General features: G+C 40.4%; 1 protein-coding gene across 1 annotated transcript; it reads right to left on the bottom strand.

Annotated features, from left to right (window-relative positions):
* Positions 1-635: 635 nt before the first annotated feature.
* ENTREP1 (endosomal transmembrane epsin interactor 1) lies at positions 636-22,858 on the bottom strand. The gene is given in 11 exon segments (XM_055699364.1): positions 636-1,932; positions 1,935-2,079; positions 3,125-3,287; positions 3,289-3,412; positions 9,145-9,217; positions 9,836-9,965; positions 12,457-12,551; positions 12,671-12,778; positions 13,535-13,657; positions 15,568-15,678; positions 22,778-22,858. Coding segments are annotated over 11 exon segments (1,248 nt in total). The 3' UTR covers positions 636-1,837.
* Between the last annotated feature and the right edge of the window lie 292 nt (positions 22,859-23,150).

Here is a 23,150-nt window from a genome sequence, read left to right on the forward strand (position 1 = left end):
CGCTAAGGGAACAGTGTACCAGGGTAATAACTTGATTGATAGGTTTTATAAATAATTGTGGCCTTCTTCCTGGCATAATTACCTGGTCAATTAGAAATTAAGAGCTGTAGTAAGCAGACAATTCATTGAAATCAGATTTTTTTCTCTCTTCTGTTATCAGAAACATTTACCTGTGTTTTGAAGCCCTGTTCAGTGGTCCAATGGCTGGTAATTTTAGCTCAGGTTAGTCCTGTTCCACTGCAGTAATGAGCAATGAACTGAATTGTGATCAAGTCTTCTGAAGGGTAAGCTTATGTTGCATCCTGACTTGGAGCCCTGGGACCTTTGTGCTTTTCTCCCAGTAGGGCTGTGAGGGGTTTATATATAGAGTGTGACAGCAAGGTAAGAGCTGCCAAGAGCTACTGGAAGTACGGCTCGCAATGATGGCATGTGCAAAATTTTCCTCTTCCACAGCCTAGTGTTGGAAGGGTAGGGATTAACTGGGAAAAGGAAGCTAACGCAGAAGGTAGGAAAGAACTCCTGCTTAAGATGATGCACGTAACAAGAAGAGTTGGAGTTTTAAATGTGATGAAATTGCAAAATATGTAGCAGAGCTGAGGTAAAAGCTAGCGTAACAAAGCAATGTGTTCTCATGGTGTTTTCTTTCTTCTCTGAAACAAAACCCTTCATTTTTCACTTGCTGTGCTCTTACTTCTGAGGGCAAAATGTACCGACATGCCAGTACTCCATCAAACTCAATACCCCTAACATATTTCCCTTACTAGACAGGAAAAATAAACCACCAGTTCCAGTACAGAGAGAAGCATTTTATTTTATTCATGTTACTACCTTTAGTGAGTCAACCCGTACTGCACAGTTTCAGCTTCTGAACAAGGTCAATTGAAACTCCCCTTAAAGCTCTCTGGTTTTCAGTCTGGAGGCTGTTCAGTAAGTTTAAATGAAGCTATACTTTATTGTTAAAACAGTAGCAAGAATATTTAGCCATCCTGCTGAGGCACAGAAGATTACAGCTAGTCTTGCAAATAAAAATCTGTGTGCTAGATCCCAGCTCTGAAAATCTTTTCTGTATTCTGCGTTAGCAGCAAATACACAGAACAAAGCTTAACAAACTCTCTGCAGTCAACAGCTTGAGCCAACAGGCATATACATTTGTTTATTAGCCAGAAGGTGTCAGCTCACTGTGACCTAGTGGTAGGTGGTAAAGATTGCCCAAACAACGTTAGGCAGTCACCTGCACATCTGCAGAGGATTTGAGATGGCTGCATACATGCTTCCAGCATGGATAGCAGCTGGTATGTGACAAGCGCCTACACTAGGAAGTAAATTGCTATAGGCAAAAAAAAAAAAAAAATACAACAACAACCAAACCAAAAAAACAGTGGAACTACAGTAACACATACCAGATGAACATAGGTATTGACACTGACCCTGCTCTCCAGCAAGATACAAAGTGCACACATGCATTAACTGTCCTTGCCTCACCACAGTAAATGAAGGCATAGGGCTGTTCTGCCATCTCTTGTCAGTTGAGTGAAAAAAGCAAATCTGTCCAAAGTGGTGACAGACTAGAGAGATGCAACAGGACAGTACCGTATGGGAAACAGACTAGTTGCACCTGAGAGCCATGAAGGCCAGCATGCAATCTCCTTAATAGGCTTTGTAGAACAAGCGTCCCCTTAGCAGCCTTGAGTGTGAGGGTATAAAAAAAAATGGATTATTGACACACTTTTTCATCTACTTGCCAAAGACAATTTTCCTGTGCAGGATTTATATCTAACAGAAGTGCTTTACTGAGGAATAAACAGAAAACAGCTCAAAAACAAAGACAGAAAGTGACTCAAATTATGGTTTCCCTGACAATGCCAATAAGACTATGATGCCATTGATACTGTGCTGTCTGGGTCTTCCTCTCCCCTAACTGGTCCTCATCCATGTGAAAGTAGTCATGTCACCGCACCCCTTCAGCTGCAGGAATCCAGGATACTGTCTGAAAGGTAACACGTGGGCACTTGATGACATGGCTTGCTGGACAGGTGCCATCACTAAAAGAAAAGAAAGTGTATCAGATTTGGTTTCAGGCTTTTGTTCCATTAAAATAGTTTCTTACCAACTAGGAAGAAGCTAGTTGTACTGTTGTCTGTTATTTTTTAAAGAATAATACAAAATGCTGAGACTAAAACTTCTGTTTGTCAAGAAGGTGTGGGAAAAGCAAACCCAATTGGGAAAAGGACTAAGAGTTGTCTTTTCTGATTCTTTTTTTTTTTCTTTTTTTTTTTTTAATTGCACAAGAATTAACTCACACCAAACCATGGCATGTCAGGTGTTGCTTAATGGGAATCTAAATGGCTTTTGCCACTGGACTGTAATAACTTTCAGGTCAGTGCAATAAGTTTTAGTCTCATAAGGAATTTTTTTCCAGCTGTTCATGTCAAATTTGTTGAGGTTTTTGTTGCCTGTAGGCTCCAGTGGGAAATCTCACTTTATCTGCAGAGCCTAAATTACAGTCTTTGATGTGTTTTGTTTCAGAACTCAAACCAAAACCAGTTGTCACAGCAAATCACTTGTACCATGTGTGGATCAGCTCACCTATCCAAATTGCAAGCTACCAAAATTGCTTGTTTGATGAAGTCTATAATATCTGAAACTTCTGAATATTCATTCCATCAATGTAAGCATACGTTTTTCTGATTTTTTTCCTTTAGTACTAGGTCTAGTTGCTTACTCGAAGCAACTAAAAAAGTTGCTTCTAGTGGGTTTACATATAAATTTCCTTGTCAGCTTCCATTTATAATAGTAACTCCTTTGTAACATCTCTTCCATCTCGCCTGCCATGCACTATCATGTTATTTACAGTTCATGATTCTACCACAGAAAACCATCTCTTTCAGCTTTTAAATACACATATTCAGTGTTGCGAAAACCTTCCTGGCTGTGTGGTTGATAAAGCAAGAGACATCTCACCTGCGCAGCCTCTCACACACTCCCTAAATAAATCTACAGTAGCAAAGCTAGTTAGGTTCAAAAACTTTTACACACAAAGCAGAGTGACAAATGTAAACATGTACTCCCAAACCAAGGCCAGTGGGTTTCCACATCACCTAAGAAATACAAGTAACAAAACTACCTGCTCAAGGAAGGGGGCACTGGTGATAGCTTCTGCCCCATGTTTCTCATCTGATTTGAAAACAGACTTGATATTTTCCACACATTCATATAGGTCAGGGCTCATGCTACAGGAGAACTGCTCTAGGATCCTCGCCAGAAGCTGTTTCATTTCAATGCAGCACATACTCTACCAAAGATTGGAGTCTTCCCCTCAGAGCTCTTCCTCTCAGACTTTTCAGCAAAGTGACAGAGCAGCATTGTGGTTCTCCTTCAGTCTCTGTTTCAGCTTCATAGCTGAGCACTCCCCCTGAAGATAAAGATCAAACAAAGCAGACAATCCACTTGGTTCACAGTGCTGTTGTTCAACAAGTATCCCTTGGCATTTTGTTCCTGACTCAGTGATGATGCGGTGCACAGTTTAATGACGTAAAACGTAACAGTCTGGCATGATCAGGGCAGCATGCAAGGCTCACTTGTATTGGATTTACACTAGAGAAAATGCCTGTAAAATAGTCATACATAGCTATGGTTAAGCACATATCACGTGTCAAAGGGTCTGGAGGGACATTTCTGCGAAAACTATTTGCCATTTTGTGTACAACTGTTCCTTTCTCTTTTGCTTCTGTTCTGAACAGACCTGAAATGAGCATCGAGTGCCAGTGTTAACATACAGGTATACAAAGCAGGTTAAGCAAAGTTTGAAGGCTTTCATGATCTCTACTAAACTCTGTAACTTTCAGTTACTACCAGTGAAGAGGGCTAGTTACAAACTACCTGAAAATAATTACCAAGCTGGAAGCTAGTAATACTACAAAGTGGAAATGTAATAAAAAAAATTAAACAAAACAAACCCCAAACATTCAAAATTACCTTTTCAGGACTAAACAAGGGGCAAAGAGGAATCAATTCCACTGTCTTTGGTCTGAATAAAAATCCCCTGCCTTTGATCTAAATAAAAATCACCAGTTTTTGGTCTTGTTAAAAAATAAGAGCACCTACAGGTTGTTCAAGAAGCGCTTTAATGTTGGCTTTATGCCAAACACAACAGTACCCAAAGCAGATGCAAAACTTTCCAGCAAGAGCAGCACAAACTAACTTGGAGCAGCTTCCACTGTTCTGCTGCAGCTGCATCCCCTTTCTGCAGCACTCATGGATTCAGCTTTCAGGTCCAGTGCTGAACAGACCTAACCTCAGTTACACCAGGCCTAAAGAGCCCAGGTGCTTCTGACTGATGGAGTCTCTGTACAGCAGAAACGCTTTGCTTTCACAGCTATGAATAGGCTGTGTCATGTAACTACTGCTTCAGCAGCAAATTCTCCAGGGTGCTGTGGTGGAACTCGATAGGAGGAGTAGAGAAAACACATGATGTAGCAGACATAAAAACATTCCACAAAATAGTAAGTGTAATCCTGATAGGCATGCTGTCAGTATTCAGAATAAATGGTTGTTACTGACACGCTCCCTTCCTGCTTACATATTGTGAGTGTTTCTATGAATCAGCAGTTAATATGGGGGATTCCAACATCCTTTAATAAAAACTGCAAGACTCTTAACTAGTGGATTTTTAAGACTGTCAACAGAATCAAGAACTCTGTAGTCACATTAGCAGTTTTTCCACAGCAACTGAAATGGATTACTGACACTAGTGTAGATGCAACAGACTTCATTGGCTCTACACTGTAGGTTTTTTGTATTGCGTTTTCATTTTTGTGATGCTATGGAACAAGAAGAGACATGCAAGTGAAATAACCAAGATAATTTTGCTTTACATTGCTCACATTGACAACTCCCCTAGCAAGTTTTTAAATGAGAAGTCCTGTGTGCTCCCGCCTCATCTTTCACCATCCCTCCCTCCTCCCCAGAATAACAATGCCTGCTACAGACCAAGCAAGACTAAGGTGTTGGGGGGAGGAGATTTGGCAAAGCACAAACTGCTGATGTAGGTACTCTGTTGGGAGACAGTAGGTGATTTCTGCAGATGCTAGGTTCAGGGTACTAACCTACACAAATAATTTTTTAAGGACTCATAACATCAGCACTGACAGAGAAAACGAAGTCACCTTGCAGCAACCAGTAGCGCAGAACAGGTCACTCGTACATCGGTTCTGCAGGGGACTGAAGGCGCACCGCCGTCCTGCAGGCGCCCAGCTCCGTGAAAGGCTCACCCTGCTGGCAGGCTCGGGAGTGCTTTCAGCTGAGTAGTCGGGAACATCAAAGGTGGAGGAAAAGTAGTCAGAATAAGGTAGATCTTGTAGCAGCCGTTATTAGAGATTATTACTGATTTTTTTTTTTTTGTCGTTCCCCCTCCCCCTCAAATCTGTAATGATTGGACACAAAAGCCTAGAGGTGCAAGTATGTGTGCGTATACCCACACTCACCAGTAACACTGGTCTAAAGCCTGCTTAAACGTTTGCAGAAACCTGTTCAGCCTTATGCAACTGGAATAGCAAAAAAATACAGTTCTGCCTGGTGTAAACCTTATCTCTAACTACCTGATCAGAGAGAAGGGAGCTACAGCTTTCTTGGAGTGGAAACTAAATCTCACAAAGCCTGAAATCCTCCTGCATATAAGCAGACGTGAGAGGATACGTTCACAGGGGCCAGTCACTGTTTGCAATTCAGTAGCTCATGAATCAGCCATCAGTCGCTATAAGGCAATTTAAAAACTTGTTTCATGAGGTTCTTTATTAGAAGAAGTATTTTCCTGAATTCTTGTGATAGGTTTCATCTTTCCAATTAGTCAACATTCCTCCTTTTCCTTAGGGTGGGATTATATACTGCGAGTCCCACAACTGCCTTTTAGAGAACAGGACAGGATGAAGCTATATATTTCTCACCAAGCCTGGTTCTATACCTCCCTCTGATGCCACCTGGCATATTACAGAAAACAATGCTCTTTCTCATGCAAGAGTAAAATACCAAATCAATTTAAACAGTCTTTTGTTCAGAACATGGCAAATGTTTGTGCTGCTAGTCTAATAGGAGTGTACCAGTGACCGGGGCATTTGCAAAAATTAAGGCTTTGATGATATGTAGTTGTTGAGCATGCCACCTTATCTCCTAAACAAATGCAACCTAGAATCTCTAAAGCAAAGAAACAGCGACACAACCTACATCAAGCAGACACCAGCCTTGAAAGTCAGTAGGTAGGACCATCAACAAAGCATGGTGGGCCAAGAATCAGGCAGGATTAAAGAATCCATCACCACTATAAACTTGTTAGCACCAATGGAGTTGTGCTAGCAGTCAGTTCTTGAGGCACAGTGCTGTTGGTACTGGAGAAGTCTTTTTATTAATTACTAATGAATTAAATTAATTACTAATTACTAAACAGATGATTGCCTATGATAATTATGATAAACCAATCTTACGATAATTCTTCATAATATTAATATTCTAAATGTCAGAGATGTAACTGGCTTAAGCCGGTGTGTACTGGAAATGCATATACCTAGTATTTGATAATGAAGACCAGCTTCCAAACATCCCCAGCCATCAGCAGAAGGTTGCATGTCTTCCTACTACAGTTGGCAGGGAAAGTCCCACTTTGCTTGACAGGAGTACTTTTCAAGTCAGTAAAACAACTTCAGCTGGCACAGAGAAGCTTACAGCTCCTTGTGCAGCCGGCAGTCAGGACTCCCCCAGTTCTGCTGACAGGGAGTAGTGTGTAGCTTTAACTTCCATCGGGAGCTACAGATCAGTTCTGGTGATGCCAAGAAAATCACAGCACCATACACAAATGCCCTGACACTACAGGCTACCAGCATAAACTGAAAGTTCAGCTTTTATTTATAGGCTGTAACTCTACACATCAGCTGAGAGAGACGATGGAGTTCCTCTGCCACAATTCCAGGATATCCCCTCATTTTGTGTTTCCCTCTTGCTGCGGTTTAACCCCAGCAGGCAGCTCAGCCCCACACAGCTGCTCAGTCACAGCCCCCATAGCGAGGTGGGGACAAGAGCTGGAATGGCAAAAGTGACAGAATTCATGGGTTGAGATAAAGACAGTTTGAGGCAACAGGGATGGGATGACCAACAAAACAAACTGAAGAAAAATGAGTGATGCAAAAGCAATTGCTCACCACCAGGTGACTGACATCCAGCCAGTCCTAACTGTTGAACATGATGTTATACAGCATGGGTCGTCCCTTTGGTCAGTTGAGGTCAGCTGTCCCAGCTGTGTCCTCTCCCATCCTCTTGCTCACCCACAGCCTGCTTGCTGCCAGGGGGTAGGGTGAGGGGTGGGATGTGGCAGGGGGAGGGGAGGGGATTTGGAGGCAGAGTAAGAGATGGAGCAAGCCTCAGTGCTGTGCAAGCATTGCTTAGCAAGAGCTAGAACATTGGTGTGTTATGAACACTATTTTGGTCACAAATCCCAAACAGCACCATCTGGGCTGCTATGAATAAAATTAACTCCATCCCAGCCAGACCCAGTACATCTCCCTAAATATAACGAGAGGAAGAGATACTGCTCAGCATATTTCCTTTTCTTAAATTAATTACCCCTAGAAAGCCTTGGCATCAAAGAAGCAACGTTAATATTCTTTACTGAGATGCTCACTTTTTTCTTTATCTGAATTTAACAACTAGGCTGAGATTTAAACGTCTCTCTACAGATCTTTTTAGGGGGGTGGGGGGTGGGGGGAGATGGAGAAGCCAGTTAAAAGTTTAGGGAGGAGGGTACAACTTAGGACCTTTGCTTAGATCTGCTTGCTTCCAAAGGAAGTTTTTAAATGCAAACAATACCTCAAACAATGCCTCATCATAGCTTTCATTTTTTAAAACAAAAACCCAAGGTTTTCTGACTCTCCTTCACAAGTTGCATTTTCTATAGTATTCTTTTCCTGTTTGCCATTCTCATAACTTTAAATAGTCACCATGCAGCCTTATTTTTGACATCCTATTTTCATTTGTGCTCAAAGAGCCCCAAGAAAGCAAGAGCCATTTTATCAATAAGAATTCCTTGAGAATTAAGATTTTTGCTACAGCTCTTCTAAATTTTTCTGGTTATCACAACTGATGATATAACAGAAGCAGGCAAGTACTTGTCTTCAGAGGTCTCAGGCAGACTCCCGAAGTGTAAGGGAACTTCAAAAGACTTGGTTTTTGGTTAAAGTATGCTTTTATGTAAACATATTTTTTTTTCCTGCCACCACTTAGTAGGGACAATTTCAACTGATAAACTTCACACTAAAGTTTTCCTACAGCTTGAGAAGTACGTTGGCTGAAGAGAAACCGCAGTCAAATAGTAGATTTGGGACTTCCCCTGCCACCCCTCCCCACCAAGTGTCTTTACTGTCTATATTCTTGCGGCGTGCATGTTGTGCAGGTAGGCACATAGCCATCTGTTGCACAACAGATATCTGCTGCATAATGGCAAGTTCAAATGAAAAATAGAACAGATTTCCACTAGGGCTGTACTGGAAAAACTGCCTGTGACTTACCTGGGAGCCGGTAATATTTAATTGCAAACGTGAACGATGACAGATTAGGCTAAAAACCAACTTGGAACCACTTCCATGGTTTTCTAAAACAATACTGAGCAAAGTTTGATGAGGCCTCTGTAAGTAGTGTAGCTACGTCCTGTACCTGTATGTAGAAACTATTTAGTAATTCTTCCAGTGCAGGCTGAAGAACAGAGTAATTCTCACATTTAGCTCAACACGCTATGGTATTATTTTATCCTTTTCCTATTTTTGTCAGTAACAAAATGTCAACAGGCACCATCGTGAATATAAAACAAATGGAAGCACTGGAGCTGGACGTAATTTCTTACAATGTATGAATGTAAAGTGCACAACTACTTTGTAGATTACTAAGAAGGACATATATCTTTATTTTCATATCTTAAGAGCAAACAACTTTTCAAGTATTTTAAACATTACTCCCTGTTCCTACCGCCTAAAACAATCGCGGTTCTGTATCTTCAGCTTGCAATATGGTGGCTGCCTTTCAAAGAAATAATAATGTTGCTGCTACATTGAGTCATCTGGGTTGGGTAGGACTGTTACAGACCAAATTTTAAAATGTGTTTTTTACCTTGAGCGGCCTGCCTATCACTCACTTCCCTTGATTCAACAGCAACTTCCATGACCCTTTTTAGTGCACCTTCCTAGAATAAAATAGAAAAGTTGAAAAATCACAAGCCACTATCTTTTTTCTGGTACTTCCTAAGAACTGCAACATCCATCTTACAAAGTGAATACTTTTGCTTAACTGCACAGGGGCTATGTGATACGGGTTTAATTCCACTGCAAAACCAAGACCAGTGAATGTATAAATTTAACGTTCATGATCCAGGTCAGCACGTGTTATCCTGGCGAGTATTTCTGGGGGGAAAGCACTGAAAACACTAGTGAAAAAAGATCAGTGAGCATGGCAAAATCATGACCTAGTCCCACATGGGAGGAGTACAGGTGCAGAAGGGAATTAAAGCAAGGAGGCAGCACAGGGGTCCTCTAGAATAACCAGCAAGAGGTGTGCTCCACAGTACATTTTGCTCCTTCTGCCATGCCCCAACAGAGTTTTCCAGCTGGGGAAAACTTTTCAGTTCTAAAGGTAAGTGATAATTAAAATATTCAGTGATATTTACAGAAACTCATATTTGCAACCAAATATATTCTCCTGCTACTCTGGAATGAAAAGATACCTGACTTATGTTTAACATGCCTCAGTGCAAACTTACCTTTATAGTGGTCATGTTACGCTTTTAAAATCCTGTGAGCCATACCTGCTCAGAGTTGCTCTGGCTCCATGGAATTTCATAAATAGGATGTTGCTTCAGAGAACAAGACACTTCAATGTTTTTGATTAGCGCTCCATAACCACAGGGCAATAGATTCACATCAGAGCCAAGAATCCTGCAACAAATAGCACCAAGAGACTCCATGAGTATGGATTTCCAGCTGAAAAAAAAATCACCTGCTACCAAACTCCATCGGGTTCCCTGTGCCAGCTCAGATTTTGAGATCGCAGCCACAGCTAATGAACTCGTCAAGAGCTGCAAGAGATTTTCCCAGAAGATGGCAGGAAATGGCTCCTAAGGAGGTGCCTCTCCAGTGCTTCACCAGAGCTTCAAATGCCTTTGGGCAGTACTGCACCTGGGAACCCATTTCAGTTTTAATTCAGAGATTCAGTTTTGTTTCAAGAGATTCAAATACAGGTGTTCACTCAAAATGCAACAGCCTAGCTCTGATTTTTGAGAACTACTGAATTCTTAATTGTAATGGAAATTCGAGATACTTCTGATCTCATGTTTTATGTTCAGATACAGCTGCACAGAAAAAGGTAAATTCAAACTAAAGGCTATCTTTGTGAAGATGCTTGATTAAGGATATTATAGTTGGATCAATTCATGAAGGCTTGTATGAAGAAAATGTATATCTTGGTTAACTTTACTTCTGAATTTTCAAATCGCTCTCCAAACCCCTAAATACAGCAGAAATCCCAAAGATCTTTTGCTGTATCATCTTCCTAGGATGTAGCTCTGAGAGGGAAGAAATCAGAACAATGCCTGGAGAAAAATGACAAATGCTGATTGTGATAACATAAGTTTACATTACACCATTAACCATTAACACTGGAAGAGAGCAGGGCTGCTGAGGGGACCCTCTCCACACAATCTTCAGAGAAGTTTGTGAACCAAAGTGTCTCAATTTTTCTCCTCTTTTAATACATTTTTTAATTGCTGATTTGGTACTGAGCAGGAACCTCAAGCAACACACAGAAGTCCATGTGTTTTGCTCTCTGGACCCGTGTCAGGTTTACAGCTATCACTAGCAGATGTGATCTCTCTACAAAGAAATGTTACACAAGAGCAAGTCCTTCCTTCCAGAGTTTAGGGCTTCTCTGGACACTGGTTGGAGGGAACAAAGATGACTGTGAAAATTATTTCTTGCAAGCACAGAGGAAAGAGCAGAGGTAATGGAAGAGCTGCCGGTGGAAGGCTACTTACAGGGGAAAAGGAACTGGGGACCAAAAGGCTCTTGTCAAGGTATTGGAGGGACTACATGGAGAAATTTGAGGAAAAGAAAGAAAAAAATTTGATAACCGGTCATTGCTTTTTTAGTCTTAAAAATGGTGGAAATAAAACATGTTAAAATCATTTTTCATTTCAGCCTATTTCATTTGCCCCTAAAAGCTTCAAAACAAGATTGGAGAACAGGGGAGGTTGGTGCCTCCTTGACATTAATTCGTCACATTTTTCACATTTTTCCAGTACGTTCATGCTGAGCTTACATTCAGTGTAGGCCACAAAATTATATACTTCTTGAACTTTAGTTTTATTTTTAAACATGCTTGATCTGGCCTACCCAGATTAGTCACACTTTGAAAATTAAAATTGCATCCAAAAAGTATACCATGTTAAAACTTATTGCAGAATGTGCAACTAGAAAAGCATTCCCTTAAGTCCCCTAATATAAAAGTAATTTCCAGGATGTGCATGTTTGTCAATTTATTCTTTATTTCTTTATTTCCACTCTTTATGCAAGCAAAGCAAATTTTTGTGTTAGTCAAAAAGTTGGCATCTTTTTGAAGTAATGGTACAGTAAAGGTAGAGAATAGGAGTCAAAGCTTTTTCAGCGAACCCCACTGCCGAGACAGTGCGTCAGACCGTAGGGAGGCTCTGTACCACTGCTGGCAAGCAAGACGTGAAGGGGCAATGCACATCCTTTGCCACTTCTTTCCCACCTTCTGCACTCATACCTCAGCTGAACAACACCGTCAGGGCTTTGTCCTCCTGGAAATGTTAGTGTTTCAATAGCAGAAATACATTCGGTGGTTAAAAAAGAACTGTCAGCAGCACAGGGTTTCAGTTTGAGGCACACACTGAATTTGAGAATACACAACTTGGACAAGCAGATTTGCATTTTGGCAAATGCCTCTAGTCCCCAAATGATATTTTAAACTGGACTGGGGTAGATTTCTAGACTCCAGATGACTGACTTGCTGCCCCACATGGATTGCCTCTTCCCTTAAATTCACATGCCTTAAAACACTTTGTATTCTATTTTCCAGGTTGTGCCTGGCTTTCCGTCACTACCCTCACCTGCTCCTGACAGCATCATAAAAGTTTTCAGCCATGTCAAACTGCAGTACTTCTCTCACCCAGAAACAGAAATCTACAGATTCTAAATTGAAAACCACAAAACTATACCACTCACCCACACCATATATACACTGCCTCCTAACTCAACGGGGTTTTAATTCTTTTTTCCCCTTTTTTTTTTCTAAAGTTACCAAACTTTCTTGGTTAGTAACAGAGAAAATGGTCTTGAAAAATGAAGATTATGCAAATCTTCATTTGTTTCCAAAGACACTAAAGGAAGGTAAGAGAGTGTAGAGGTTTACCTGTGACTTGCTTCTGGAGAAGAATCACAAGCTCCAGGTGCAACAAAATCATCAGGAACAAAAACATGATTTTGGTCTCCAATCTGAGACTCATCCTAATCAAATGAAACTTCTGTTAAAAACCTTCCAAGATACACAAAACTGCTGGGCTGTTTAATCTAGCAATAGTGTTAGTACTGCTGTTTATAGCAGGCAAAGTTTTGCTTTCACTTACTATGATGGTTCTTCTTGTTGCAGAAATCTTTAAGTAACACAGGGCAGCTGCTATCAAGCAGATCATGGTGCTTACAGCATTCAGAGCACAAAGAGCAATGCAGACTTTCTGAAGAACATGAAGATAATGGAAATTAAAGATTAAATCAAAGTATTTGTAAATGTCAAAATAATAACAAAAAACTAAAACAAACGCAAATACAGAAAACACAAGGTTGATGATGACAATTACTTCTTAGAAACATATGTGATGAAGTCTTCAGGACAAATAATCTCCAAGACTGGAGTAATTTGCAAAAGCTTGTTTTGCCCTATTGTACTTCCTGACAGAGAGATCCAGACAGGTTTAATACTGCTCAGATGTTACTTATAGTCCATCTATTCATCCAAGAATTATAAGCTTCCTCTTAACTTTTCTGTGGAAAATCCAGATGTGAGATAATCACCATTAAAAAGAAAATGTTAGCGCACTTTTATATTTGAAGGTGATGCTGTTTGGAAGTTGTATTTTAGCAGTTTGTAAGGAATTAAGGCTGAGAAGATAAAAGACCAGCAAAGACATCAAATCATAGCTAAAACTTACACTGTATTTAACCATGCAATCATGTCTGAATTAAGCTGTAGTTCTGGTTGCATAAAACACAGACAGGACAAGAACTACATACCAGATCAGCAATGCACTGGTCAAAACCCAGCGATGAGAGAAAAAAACCTGTTACAGAACCATAAAGAGCTTCTGACCAGTGTGGAAGACCAGAAAAATAACAATTTTTCACAGTAAACACAGCAGTTGCCTCAGCACTGTACTCTTGCACAAGTGTGGACATTATCAAAGCAGTCATATTGAGCAGTGTGTGCAGGGTGCATTGAGAACAAGGTGAGCAATACTGCACGGCTTCACGTGGTATAGCTTCAGCACTATCTCTTCTGTACATTCAGTGCAATGTTCTTCACAGCAGAAACAAACCTTGTTTTCACCCATACCCACCTTTAAAAACACAAAACTCCACTTTTCAATTTATTGGCTGTTTTATGTGACATATTTATCGGCATAATATAGAGCCTATGTGTTAAACTCTACCTCTGGCTGCAAAGCAGACTGGAAATACAGGCTTGTAAAATGAAATTTGTACCATTTGGTAAGCCAATGATTCATGCATTATAAAGCCATATTCTGCAATCTTCCTATTTGAAAGGAAGATTTACTGATAAGCTCAAGAAATTTAAATACAACTTAGTTGAAATCAAAGCTGCACTGATTACTAAGCAATTTTAGTATCCATGCTCCTTCAGATTCATAGCAGCCTGAAAATTCTTTCTGTGACTGATGTGTAAGCCATTGTATATGGAGTGCACACCTTTTCTTTGGTTCATGAGTATGTTTTGCATCTCTATGGATGGAATGAAACCCAGAGGTAAAATTTCAACGCAGTCAAATCAATAATAGTTATGTTGGTACACCACTGTTGTTCGTAACTTTAAAAACTAAGATAACATTAATTTGAAGTAGAAATTCAATGTTTATCTATCTAGAGATAATAAGGGTTTAGCTGTCATACTCTCTAGAGTCATAGTGTCAAAGGTCTTCCACATACATAAACCTCATATATAAAAAAAATATTATTTCAATAATGCCTTTTGGCTGTACACAATGCTTGAAATCACAGAGTGCTCCAAAACTCCTGAAATGTTTAACCATCTCATTTGGAATAACATTAGCAGTTCTCTGTGCTGCTTTGGTACCTTGATATTGGGTGAATCTAGATTGCCAAGTGCTTGTAATCTTGGACTCTCACTGCAATATACCTACTGGCATGTTAAGGAACAAACAATAGCTTTCTTGAAGCAATAAATGAATGAAAATAAATATTAAAAAATCTTTCCATTAACCTTTTAAGTCCTTCAAGCCTTTACACACAATTATCTTTATCCCCAAGTGACCCTGTATCCTTCAATTTCAATTATTCCACAGTTTCTGGTTCATAAATAGACATTCTTCCACTTCTTATGACACTGATTTCAGAAAAGTCATTTGCATCCTGTCCTTTCTTGTGCAGATTGCCTCTTCCTCAAGTAGAAATGTTCTGAAAAACTATTATGTTTTGCTCTGTTTGCTCTACTTTTATTTTTTCATCACAGTTCTTGATGTATGGTATCAACACAAGTTTTCCTCACCAGGTGAAGCAAACCTGGAAAAATAATCCCACGCACAGATTATACTGACCAAGCTTTCTGTAGGTAGCTCACCAGTACCCACCCAGCCTTTTTTCAACAGTTTATCTTTGTTACATTACTATAAAAATCCTTTATGCTAGTTCTTAAACTACTATGATATTAAAAATCAGTGTATAATGCCGCAAAAAAAGATTTTCTAAGGTTATATTTGGGATTCCCTCCTACATGGCCCCATAAAATTGTCTAGAAAGCCTTGTACCAAATCAGCTGCATCTTCAGACCCTGAAGACAGAAGCCAGCTATTAATGAAGTCAAACAAAACTATTTCTGGGCTAAGTATGCTAAGAATAAAACCTTTCAAAACATCTTTTTGGGGTCTTCAGCTTTGAAACATAACATCTTTTATTTATATTTATATATATTTTTATATATATTTTTATACATATTTATAACACCTTAAGAAGACTGCAACGTAAAAAAAATCAAGTGTTTAGGAACACAGACAAAAAAGTTCTCTTGTGGATTTCAGTGGGTCTGTTCACAATTTGAACTGAATCAAGGCCTGAAAACAGACAGGTGGGGGTTTTTCCCCCACCATGCTGATCTGTATTACTTGCATCTCTATATTAGTACACTTCGTGATCCCAGGACAGCAAGCTTACATGGAAGAAACACATGTATAATTTCTGTGATGAAATACATATAAATCAATACGTCGCTCACCAAATTGCATCTGGGTATACTGAGCAGAAAATTAATGCCTTGACACCCTAATATAAATACAGCCAGGTTCAGCAGAACACAGATGACAGAAAGCAGAACAAATAGTTTAGCCTGGAACAGCAAAAAAAAGTTAGCAGTGGTGCAGGGGCGGTCTGGAAACTAGGACCATGCGTGGCAATCAGTTAGCTGAGGGGAATTTGCTCGAGCTTGTCTAGACAACAATTAACATGATGGGGCATGTTTGCAGAGCACAGGGGAGTGGGAGACGGATGGCGCCATCCTTGGCGCCAAGGAAAGGTAACACCTTGCTGTTAATTGATGGTAGTTAACCACCAATCAGGGATTGCCTAGTATGCAATGCTTAGCTTCAAGAACCAATTAGTTTAAAACGCGCAGCTTCTGAAAGCGTATAAAAACGCGTGCTTCTGTACAATAAATTGACATTTGCTTGCATCAAGCTGCGTCCCATCTCTTCATTCGCCGCACAGTGGGAACCCAACTTAAGGAACCTATTGGTTCCACCTTGAAGTAGAAATCCCACTCTCAAACTGAAGCTGGGAATGACACTCCCCTTCTCAAAACTCCCCAGGACTTCAGTGCCCCAGGTCATTTTATTTTAAACCAGTAAATGGTTACTCTGTCTTCTCTCTCTCCTTATTCTGCACAAGCTCTGCAGTAGTAAAATACATGCAACTACAGAAAAGTGCAGCCAGCTAAAGGTTTTTCTGGAGTGCAAATATTTGCAAGCCATCCGACTTCCACTGTATCTCAGTCTTCTGCTGAGCTTACCTCTCAACACATTTACATTAGTAAGAAACCTGAGAAGGAAACAACTTAAGACACCAGTTATTCTGCAAGAATTTCCAAAAGTATTTTGCAGCACAAATAAATGAAAAATATTTGTCCCAGTACAATGAGGACAGAGACACTTAAGGGTCTTTGGTTATATAATTTTATTTCCTCCTGGCCACTAAAAATCAGAACACCTCCATTCATAACTCGGACAATAACTTCAGTTTTATAAACCATCTAAAAGACCAGCAATGACAGGAGTAACAGAGTACTTGAACAAGGACAGGCAGAAGCAGTGTATAAAATGAAGTCTTACCTTCACGTATGCCATTATAATCTGCAATCTGTGCTTATGTGAGATGTGGGATATGGATTTGAAACACATATAAGAACTTTTCCTGTCCCATTTCATACACGCAAAATTTTTCTGCACTTCAGGAGAGAGTATTATGTGTACAACTGCTTCTTTAGAGGCAAATAAAAATAACAGATTCGTCTCTTGACATATTTAAATTTTAAGCACTCAATCCTGCAAAGCAAGTGTCAGGTTTTTAATGTCCAAAAGAATCCTTGTTAATAACAGTCTGCTCAGTCAAATTCCTTTGTATCAAAATGGTCTAAATTAAAAATGCAAGAAATGACATAAAGTTAAGACAGATTTAAGAAAAAAAAAATCACACAATTTTTTTTGAAGAAACATGTTAAAATCTAAGAAGAAAAGGAAAATTATATTATAAATATGCAAAATAAGGATGATAATTTCTACCTTTATGTTCTAATAAATTCTACCATACAAAAATGTAGTTTAAACCTATTTTTTATTATATGTATAGTCCATTTTTGACTGCATAATCTAATATGCCCGCTGAAGAGGCAGAAGATAAAAATAATTCTACACACAATCTAAAACACCACCAAGATCTGAACCATAACTACAACATTCACTACTACATATCCAATAGTGGACAAAATAATCTATTGTACTTTAGAGTTGAGAGAAAAAAACCCTTTTCTTTCTGCTCCATAACTGGTCAGCATCTTCACAGAATCACTGAGGTTGGGAGGGACATCTTGAGACCATCTAGTCCAATCTCCTGCTCAGACAGGATCATCTACAGCAGGCTGATGAAGACCAGTTGGTTTTGAGTATCTCTACAGATGGATACTTCACAAACCCTCCAGGTAACCTACCCCAGTTTTTGACCATCATAGTAAAAAAGTTGTCTTTTGTGTTCAGATGGAACTTCCTATTTTTTTCAGTTGTGCCCATAGCCTCATCCTGTCAGCAGGCACTACTGAGAAAGGTCTGGCTGTCTCTTCTTCATTCCCTCCCATCAGCTATTTACAGAGATGGAGAATATCCCCCTTGAGCCTTCTCTGCTCCAGGCTGAACAACCCCAGCTCTCTCAGCCTCTCCTCAGAGGAGGGATGCTCCAGTCCTTTCATCATCTTTGTGGCCCTTCACTGGACCTGCTCCAGTATACACATCTCACTTGTACTGGGGAGCCCAGAACTGGACACAGCACTCCAGGTATGGCCTCACCAGTGCACGAAAAGAAGAAGGATCACCTCCCTCAGCCTACTGGCAAGTCTGCCTAATGCAGGCCAGGACACCATTAGTCTTCTTTGCCAGAAGAGCACTTTGCTGTGTCATGGTAAGCTTGTTGTCCACCAGGATCTCCAGGTTCTTCCCTGCAGAGCTGCTTTCCAGCAAGTTGTTCTCCAGTGCATACTGGGGTCATTTCCCCGCACAGGCAGGGTTTTTCATTTCCCCTTGCTGAACTTCATGAGACCTCTCAGCCCATTTCTCCAGGTCCCTCTGAATGGCAACATTTGGGTTTTCAGCCATTTCTCCCAGTTCTGTATCAACTGTGAACTCACCAAGAGTTTTCAATGCATGTCACTGTCTATTTATCTAACATGCACCCTTGCCAATTTATTTTACAGACTATATTATCCTGCGGATACAAATTCAAACATCTCCATCACTACTCACCTACAAACATAAATCAGGTGTTCCACTTCATCCCAGTGAAAGATCCCACCCACACGTAAACCAGGAGAGTACTCCTCAACTTAGAATAAACAGGCAAATATGCTATTTCAAAAGACAAACCAGAAGTAACTAGTCTTAACTGAAGTGATAAAAATGGAAACAACTCGAATTATGGATTTAGTATGGCTCACAGCCTACATCTTCTGAGCATTAGATACACATGGACTGTGAACAGCTACAGAAAATCTCGAGGAACATTTATATGAATTAAACTATAGGGAAACAAAGTGTATTCTAATATTAGATGCAGTATTTGCTAATGCCTTGCATGGATACTGTCGTCCAGGTGAGAGGTCATCATGTATTTGAGGACTCTGCAGCAGCATAAACTTGCAAGATAAGGTTCTCACCCTATCACCCATTCTGTATAGGTAGATTGCTTGCTGTCCTGCTGCTACCACTATTGAAGCTAATATCTAATGCCAGAGAAGAACTGCTTTCACCTTAATAGGCACCACATACAGGACTGAAGCCCAAGCAGGCACTTAAAAATTAAATGAAAAGAAAAACATTTGGTCCGCAATTATTAACTCTTATATCTTATATATTCTATATATATACTTTATAAACATCCTTCCAGGAGAAGGAAAGCCAATATATTATTTTTCCATATGCAAAGCAGCAAGAGCAATAATTAAGCATTAATTACGGGACCTTACTAATCTTCTATCAACTGTGAGAGCTATTTATTATACCATATGGAGACATGTAACACAACTGTCAACAAAAAGAGCCACACAGAAGTAAAAGACAGACTAATTAATTTAACTAAAAGTCACGTACTTCTAATGCAACATTAAAACACCCCATATAAATGAGAATGTTTTTCAGCATAAAAATAAATTATTAAAAAAAATAATCAGAGGAAATCTGACTTTGACCTGATTATAAAAGCTAAAAGCATATTTCTTTTTTTTGCTTATACTGACTTTAAAACCTTTGTATGAATACCATTTATTGACTTAATGGTGGAGACCTGCATGTGAACCAAAATATTAGCATTGAGATATTTTACTTCTAAAACCCAGATTAAAAGGCACTACTACAGTAGTTCTCACCAAAGCCAAATGTCTTTCTTTATTATGAAGTACATGGATAGGAAGAAATTTTCTTTGTAGGGTTAGGGTTATGATATGCAGGTGCTGTTCACAGTGTTTTATATTGTTACTAGAAGGGCTAAAATTTAAGAACACCACTTCGCTAGCACCAGAACTAAGTATTGTGGTCTAAATACTAAATCTTAGTTCCATCTGTGTAAATTATTCAAGGTACAGATATCAAGAAGGCAGTAGCTAGCCCTAAAAATCTTTATTTTACGGCTGCTGGGAAATATTTTTCTTCTGACAAAATTTTCCAATTAAATTAAATGTTTGCTACAATTTTATGCTTCAAAAATTTTCAAGGTTTCAAATAAATACTTGAATTCCATAAAGTTTTCTGTTTTCCAATGAAGATCTGTAAATTTTTGTCACAGACCTAAAAATATTAACATTTTTTAATTTAAAAGAAGTTTCTAATAAAAATTTCAAATCCTTATGTTAGCACACTGTAAAACATGAGAATAACCAGACTGAATGATTCATACTGAACGTGCAACTTGGACTTTTCTGAGTCAAACCCCACAAACCTTTACATGAAAACTGATGACATGTATGAACACAAAAGCTGGCACACTAGCTAACAGCAGAGACGTAAAGTACTTGACACAGCTGAAAGCCTGAATTGCATTCACCCAGCCTGCATCCACATTGTTAACTACTTGACTCCATGCATTTGCAGGCATCAAACTGCTCCCCAGCACCTGCAGCTGCCACACTTTAACTATACCCAGCACAACTGCCCTGTGTTTTCCTGCAGGCTTGCACTCCTGTCACTTTTAGAATCACAGAATCATTTAGGTTGGAAAGGACCCTTAATATCATCAAATCCAACTGTTAACCCAGGACTGCCAAGTACATCACTAAGAACATCTATGCATTTTTTAAACACCTCCAGGGGTGGTGATTCCACCACCTCCCTGGGCAGCCTGTTCCAATGCTTCACAACTCTTTTGGTGAATAAGTTTTCCTAATATCCAATCTAAACCTCCCTGGTATAACTTGAGGCAGTTTCCCTTGTCCTGTCACTTGTCACCTGGGGAAAAAAGACCCACACTCATCTGCCTACAACCTCCTTTCAAGTAGTTGCAGAGAGCGATAAGGTCCCCCGAATCTCCTTCTCTTGCTAAACCACCCCCGTTCCCTCAGCCGCTCCCCGTCAGACTTGTGCTCCAGACCCTGCACCAGCCTCGCTGCCCGCTCTGGCCACGCTGCAGCACCTCAGCGTCCCTCTTGCAGCGAGGGGCCCAAACCTGAACACAGCGTTCGAGGTGCGGCCTCACCAGTGCCCAGGACAGGGGGACCATCGCTGCCCTGGTCCTGCTGGCCACACTGTGTCTGGTACCAGCCAGGGTGCTGCTGGCCGCCTTGGCCACCTGGGCACACTGCTGGCTCACGCTCAGCCGGCTGTGGACCAGCACCCCCAGGCCCTTTCCCACCAGGCCCTTTCCAGCCGCTCTGCCCCAGCCTGTAGCGCCGTGTGGGGCTGCTGTGACCCAAGGGCAGGACCCGGCACTGAGCCCTGTTGAACCTCACAGGAATGGCCTCGGCCCGTCGCTCCAGCCTGCCCAGGTCCCTCTGCACAGCCTGACTGCCCTCCAGCAGGTCAACGCTCCGCGTCCCTACTCGGTGTCATCTGCAAACTTACTGAGGGTGCACCCAAAGCCCTCGTCCAGATCATCGGTAAAGACGTTAAACAGGACTGGCCACAACACTGAGCCCTGGGGAACCCACTTGTGACGAGTCTCCAGCTGGGAATATTATTTTAAGTATCATTTAAACAGTAGTATCAGTACTATTAGTATTACTAAGAGTATTTTATATTATTATTATAATTTATTTACTAATTAGATAATAAATACTGATTTGCCTAAGCAGAATTTTGTTGTCATGTATATGCTAGATGAGAGGATTATAAAGAACCATGACATTAAATTAGTGTATTCAGTAGGATCCCTCTGACCAACCACCATAGCTCACCAGTAAGCGTTTAGTGCGGCTGATGAGATTAAATAATACTAATGAGTACTAAGACCAGTATTACTGGGACCATTGCCGTGAAAACTGTGGAGTATGTGGTAAGTGGAAAGATTTAGGGCAAAAGTTTCTAAAGGAGAGACAGAAAACTGAATTTACTCTATAACAATATTGGTCAGGTTTAAAAGGTGGAAAATCAGAACAGACTGAAGAAAGGAAAGGACAAACCAGGATTACATTTGTACTTGATAGAGAGGTTATCAGACAAACAAAGCGAAATATCTTTTCTAGGAGGTAAGAAAGTCTTACCCAAAAACACTGTAACGTATAAAACCAGAAACAGCCAACTGGAAGCACAAATGAAATACTAAAACTTAGAAAGTAAATTACAACCCCAAATAATTACTGGAGCTCAACACTGACTATGGTGTCAAAAGACACTCATGAAGAGAAACAAGGTCATGGGGGCTCTGATCATTGCTTTCCATACAACGGATACCCAGTCTGGGGCCACTCCTGAGAGCCTGGAGATGGTCATATCTGAGTGGCTCATTCTTCCGCTGGGTACACAGGGACCATTAGCCACATGTGACTCATGAAGCCCCATACCCTTGTTCCATTCCCATGGCAGGCTTTGGGGAGCTGGGGCCAGAATGGCTCTGGGTTCAGAGGATGCTGACACGTTCTCTAGGGCTACAATCTGCCTCTACAGGCCACCACATACTCCATGTCATGGAAATGTGTCATGCCTGGCCAAGATGGAATACCTTGTAATAAGTTTCACTGTATTTTTGGCCATTTCTTCTGGTTTCTCATGTGGAACAAGTAATCATCTTCTTCCACTGCTGCTGTCCCTATTATGAATAACAATTACTGTTCCTGTTCTGAGAAGCAGGATGAGGCTGTTGGCACTGTTAGCGTTCATTTGAGTGCTCTGTGTATTTGTCTGTGTTATCTGTGTGGCTGGCCATGTGTAAATATGCATCTATGTGTTGTGTACACACGCTCTGTGTGCATGTGTCTGCTAGGAACACGCACTCAGCCTCACTAGCAGCTGGACTTGGGGACATAGAGCTGCTGCAGCCTCACCTCACGTGGGCTGCCGGATCTGTTCTAATTCCACTAACTGATGGTTTCTCACGAATCTGATGGGTTTTGTAGTCTTTCCTCAGTCAGCTTCTGCATGTCAAAATCAATAAACATAAGCATAGACCATAAATGCAAATAAAAGTATTTTCCTTAGAAGGGATAGCTACAATTTCTGTGAACAAATTGAACGTTATCTTACCTCATCTGTTTTATCATCAAAACAGTTGTTAATAAATACCTGTAGTTCATAAGGAATTACCATCAAGATCACAATGTCCATCTCACACCCATCTTAACCTTGCTACCGTTCTTTCCAAACTGTGTATTTCGACTAATTTTGGTTTCAGCAGTATATCTTTGGGCAATATGCCACGTTTACTGAAATCTGCTGATCTGCTAATCAGGGCTCATGGCTTCTCAGCTGTGGAGATATCCTACTTTGGCGGCATAATATATGTGATGCAGCAAGTCAATAGGGCCATTTCTGTATCAGTTGCCAAAATATCCCCATCAAATACACATGCACCACACACACTCCAATGCTTCCTGTTTCTGCTGCATTTATAAAATAG

Source organism: Falco cherrug, chromosome Z (genome assembly GCF_023634085.1).
Source record: "Falco cherrug isolate bFalChe1 chromosome Z, bFalChe1.pri, whole genome shotgun sequence".
In the NCBI taxonomy this organism is placed as follows: Eukaryota; Metazoa; Chordata; class Aves; order Falconiformes; family Falconidae; genus Falco; species Falco cherrug.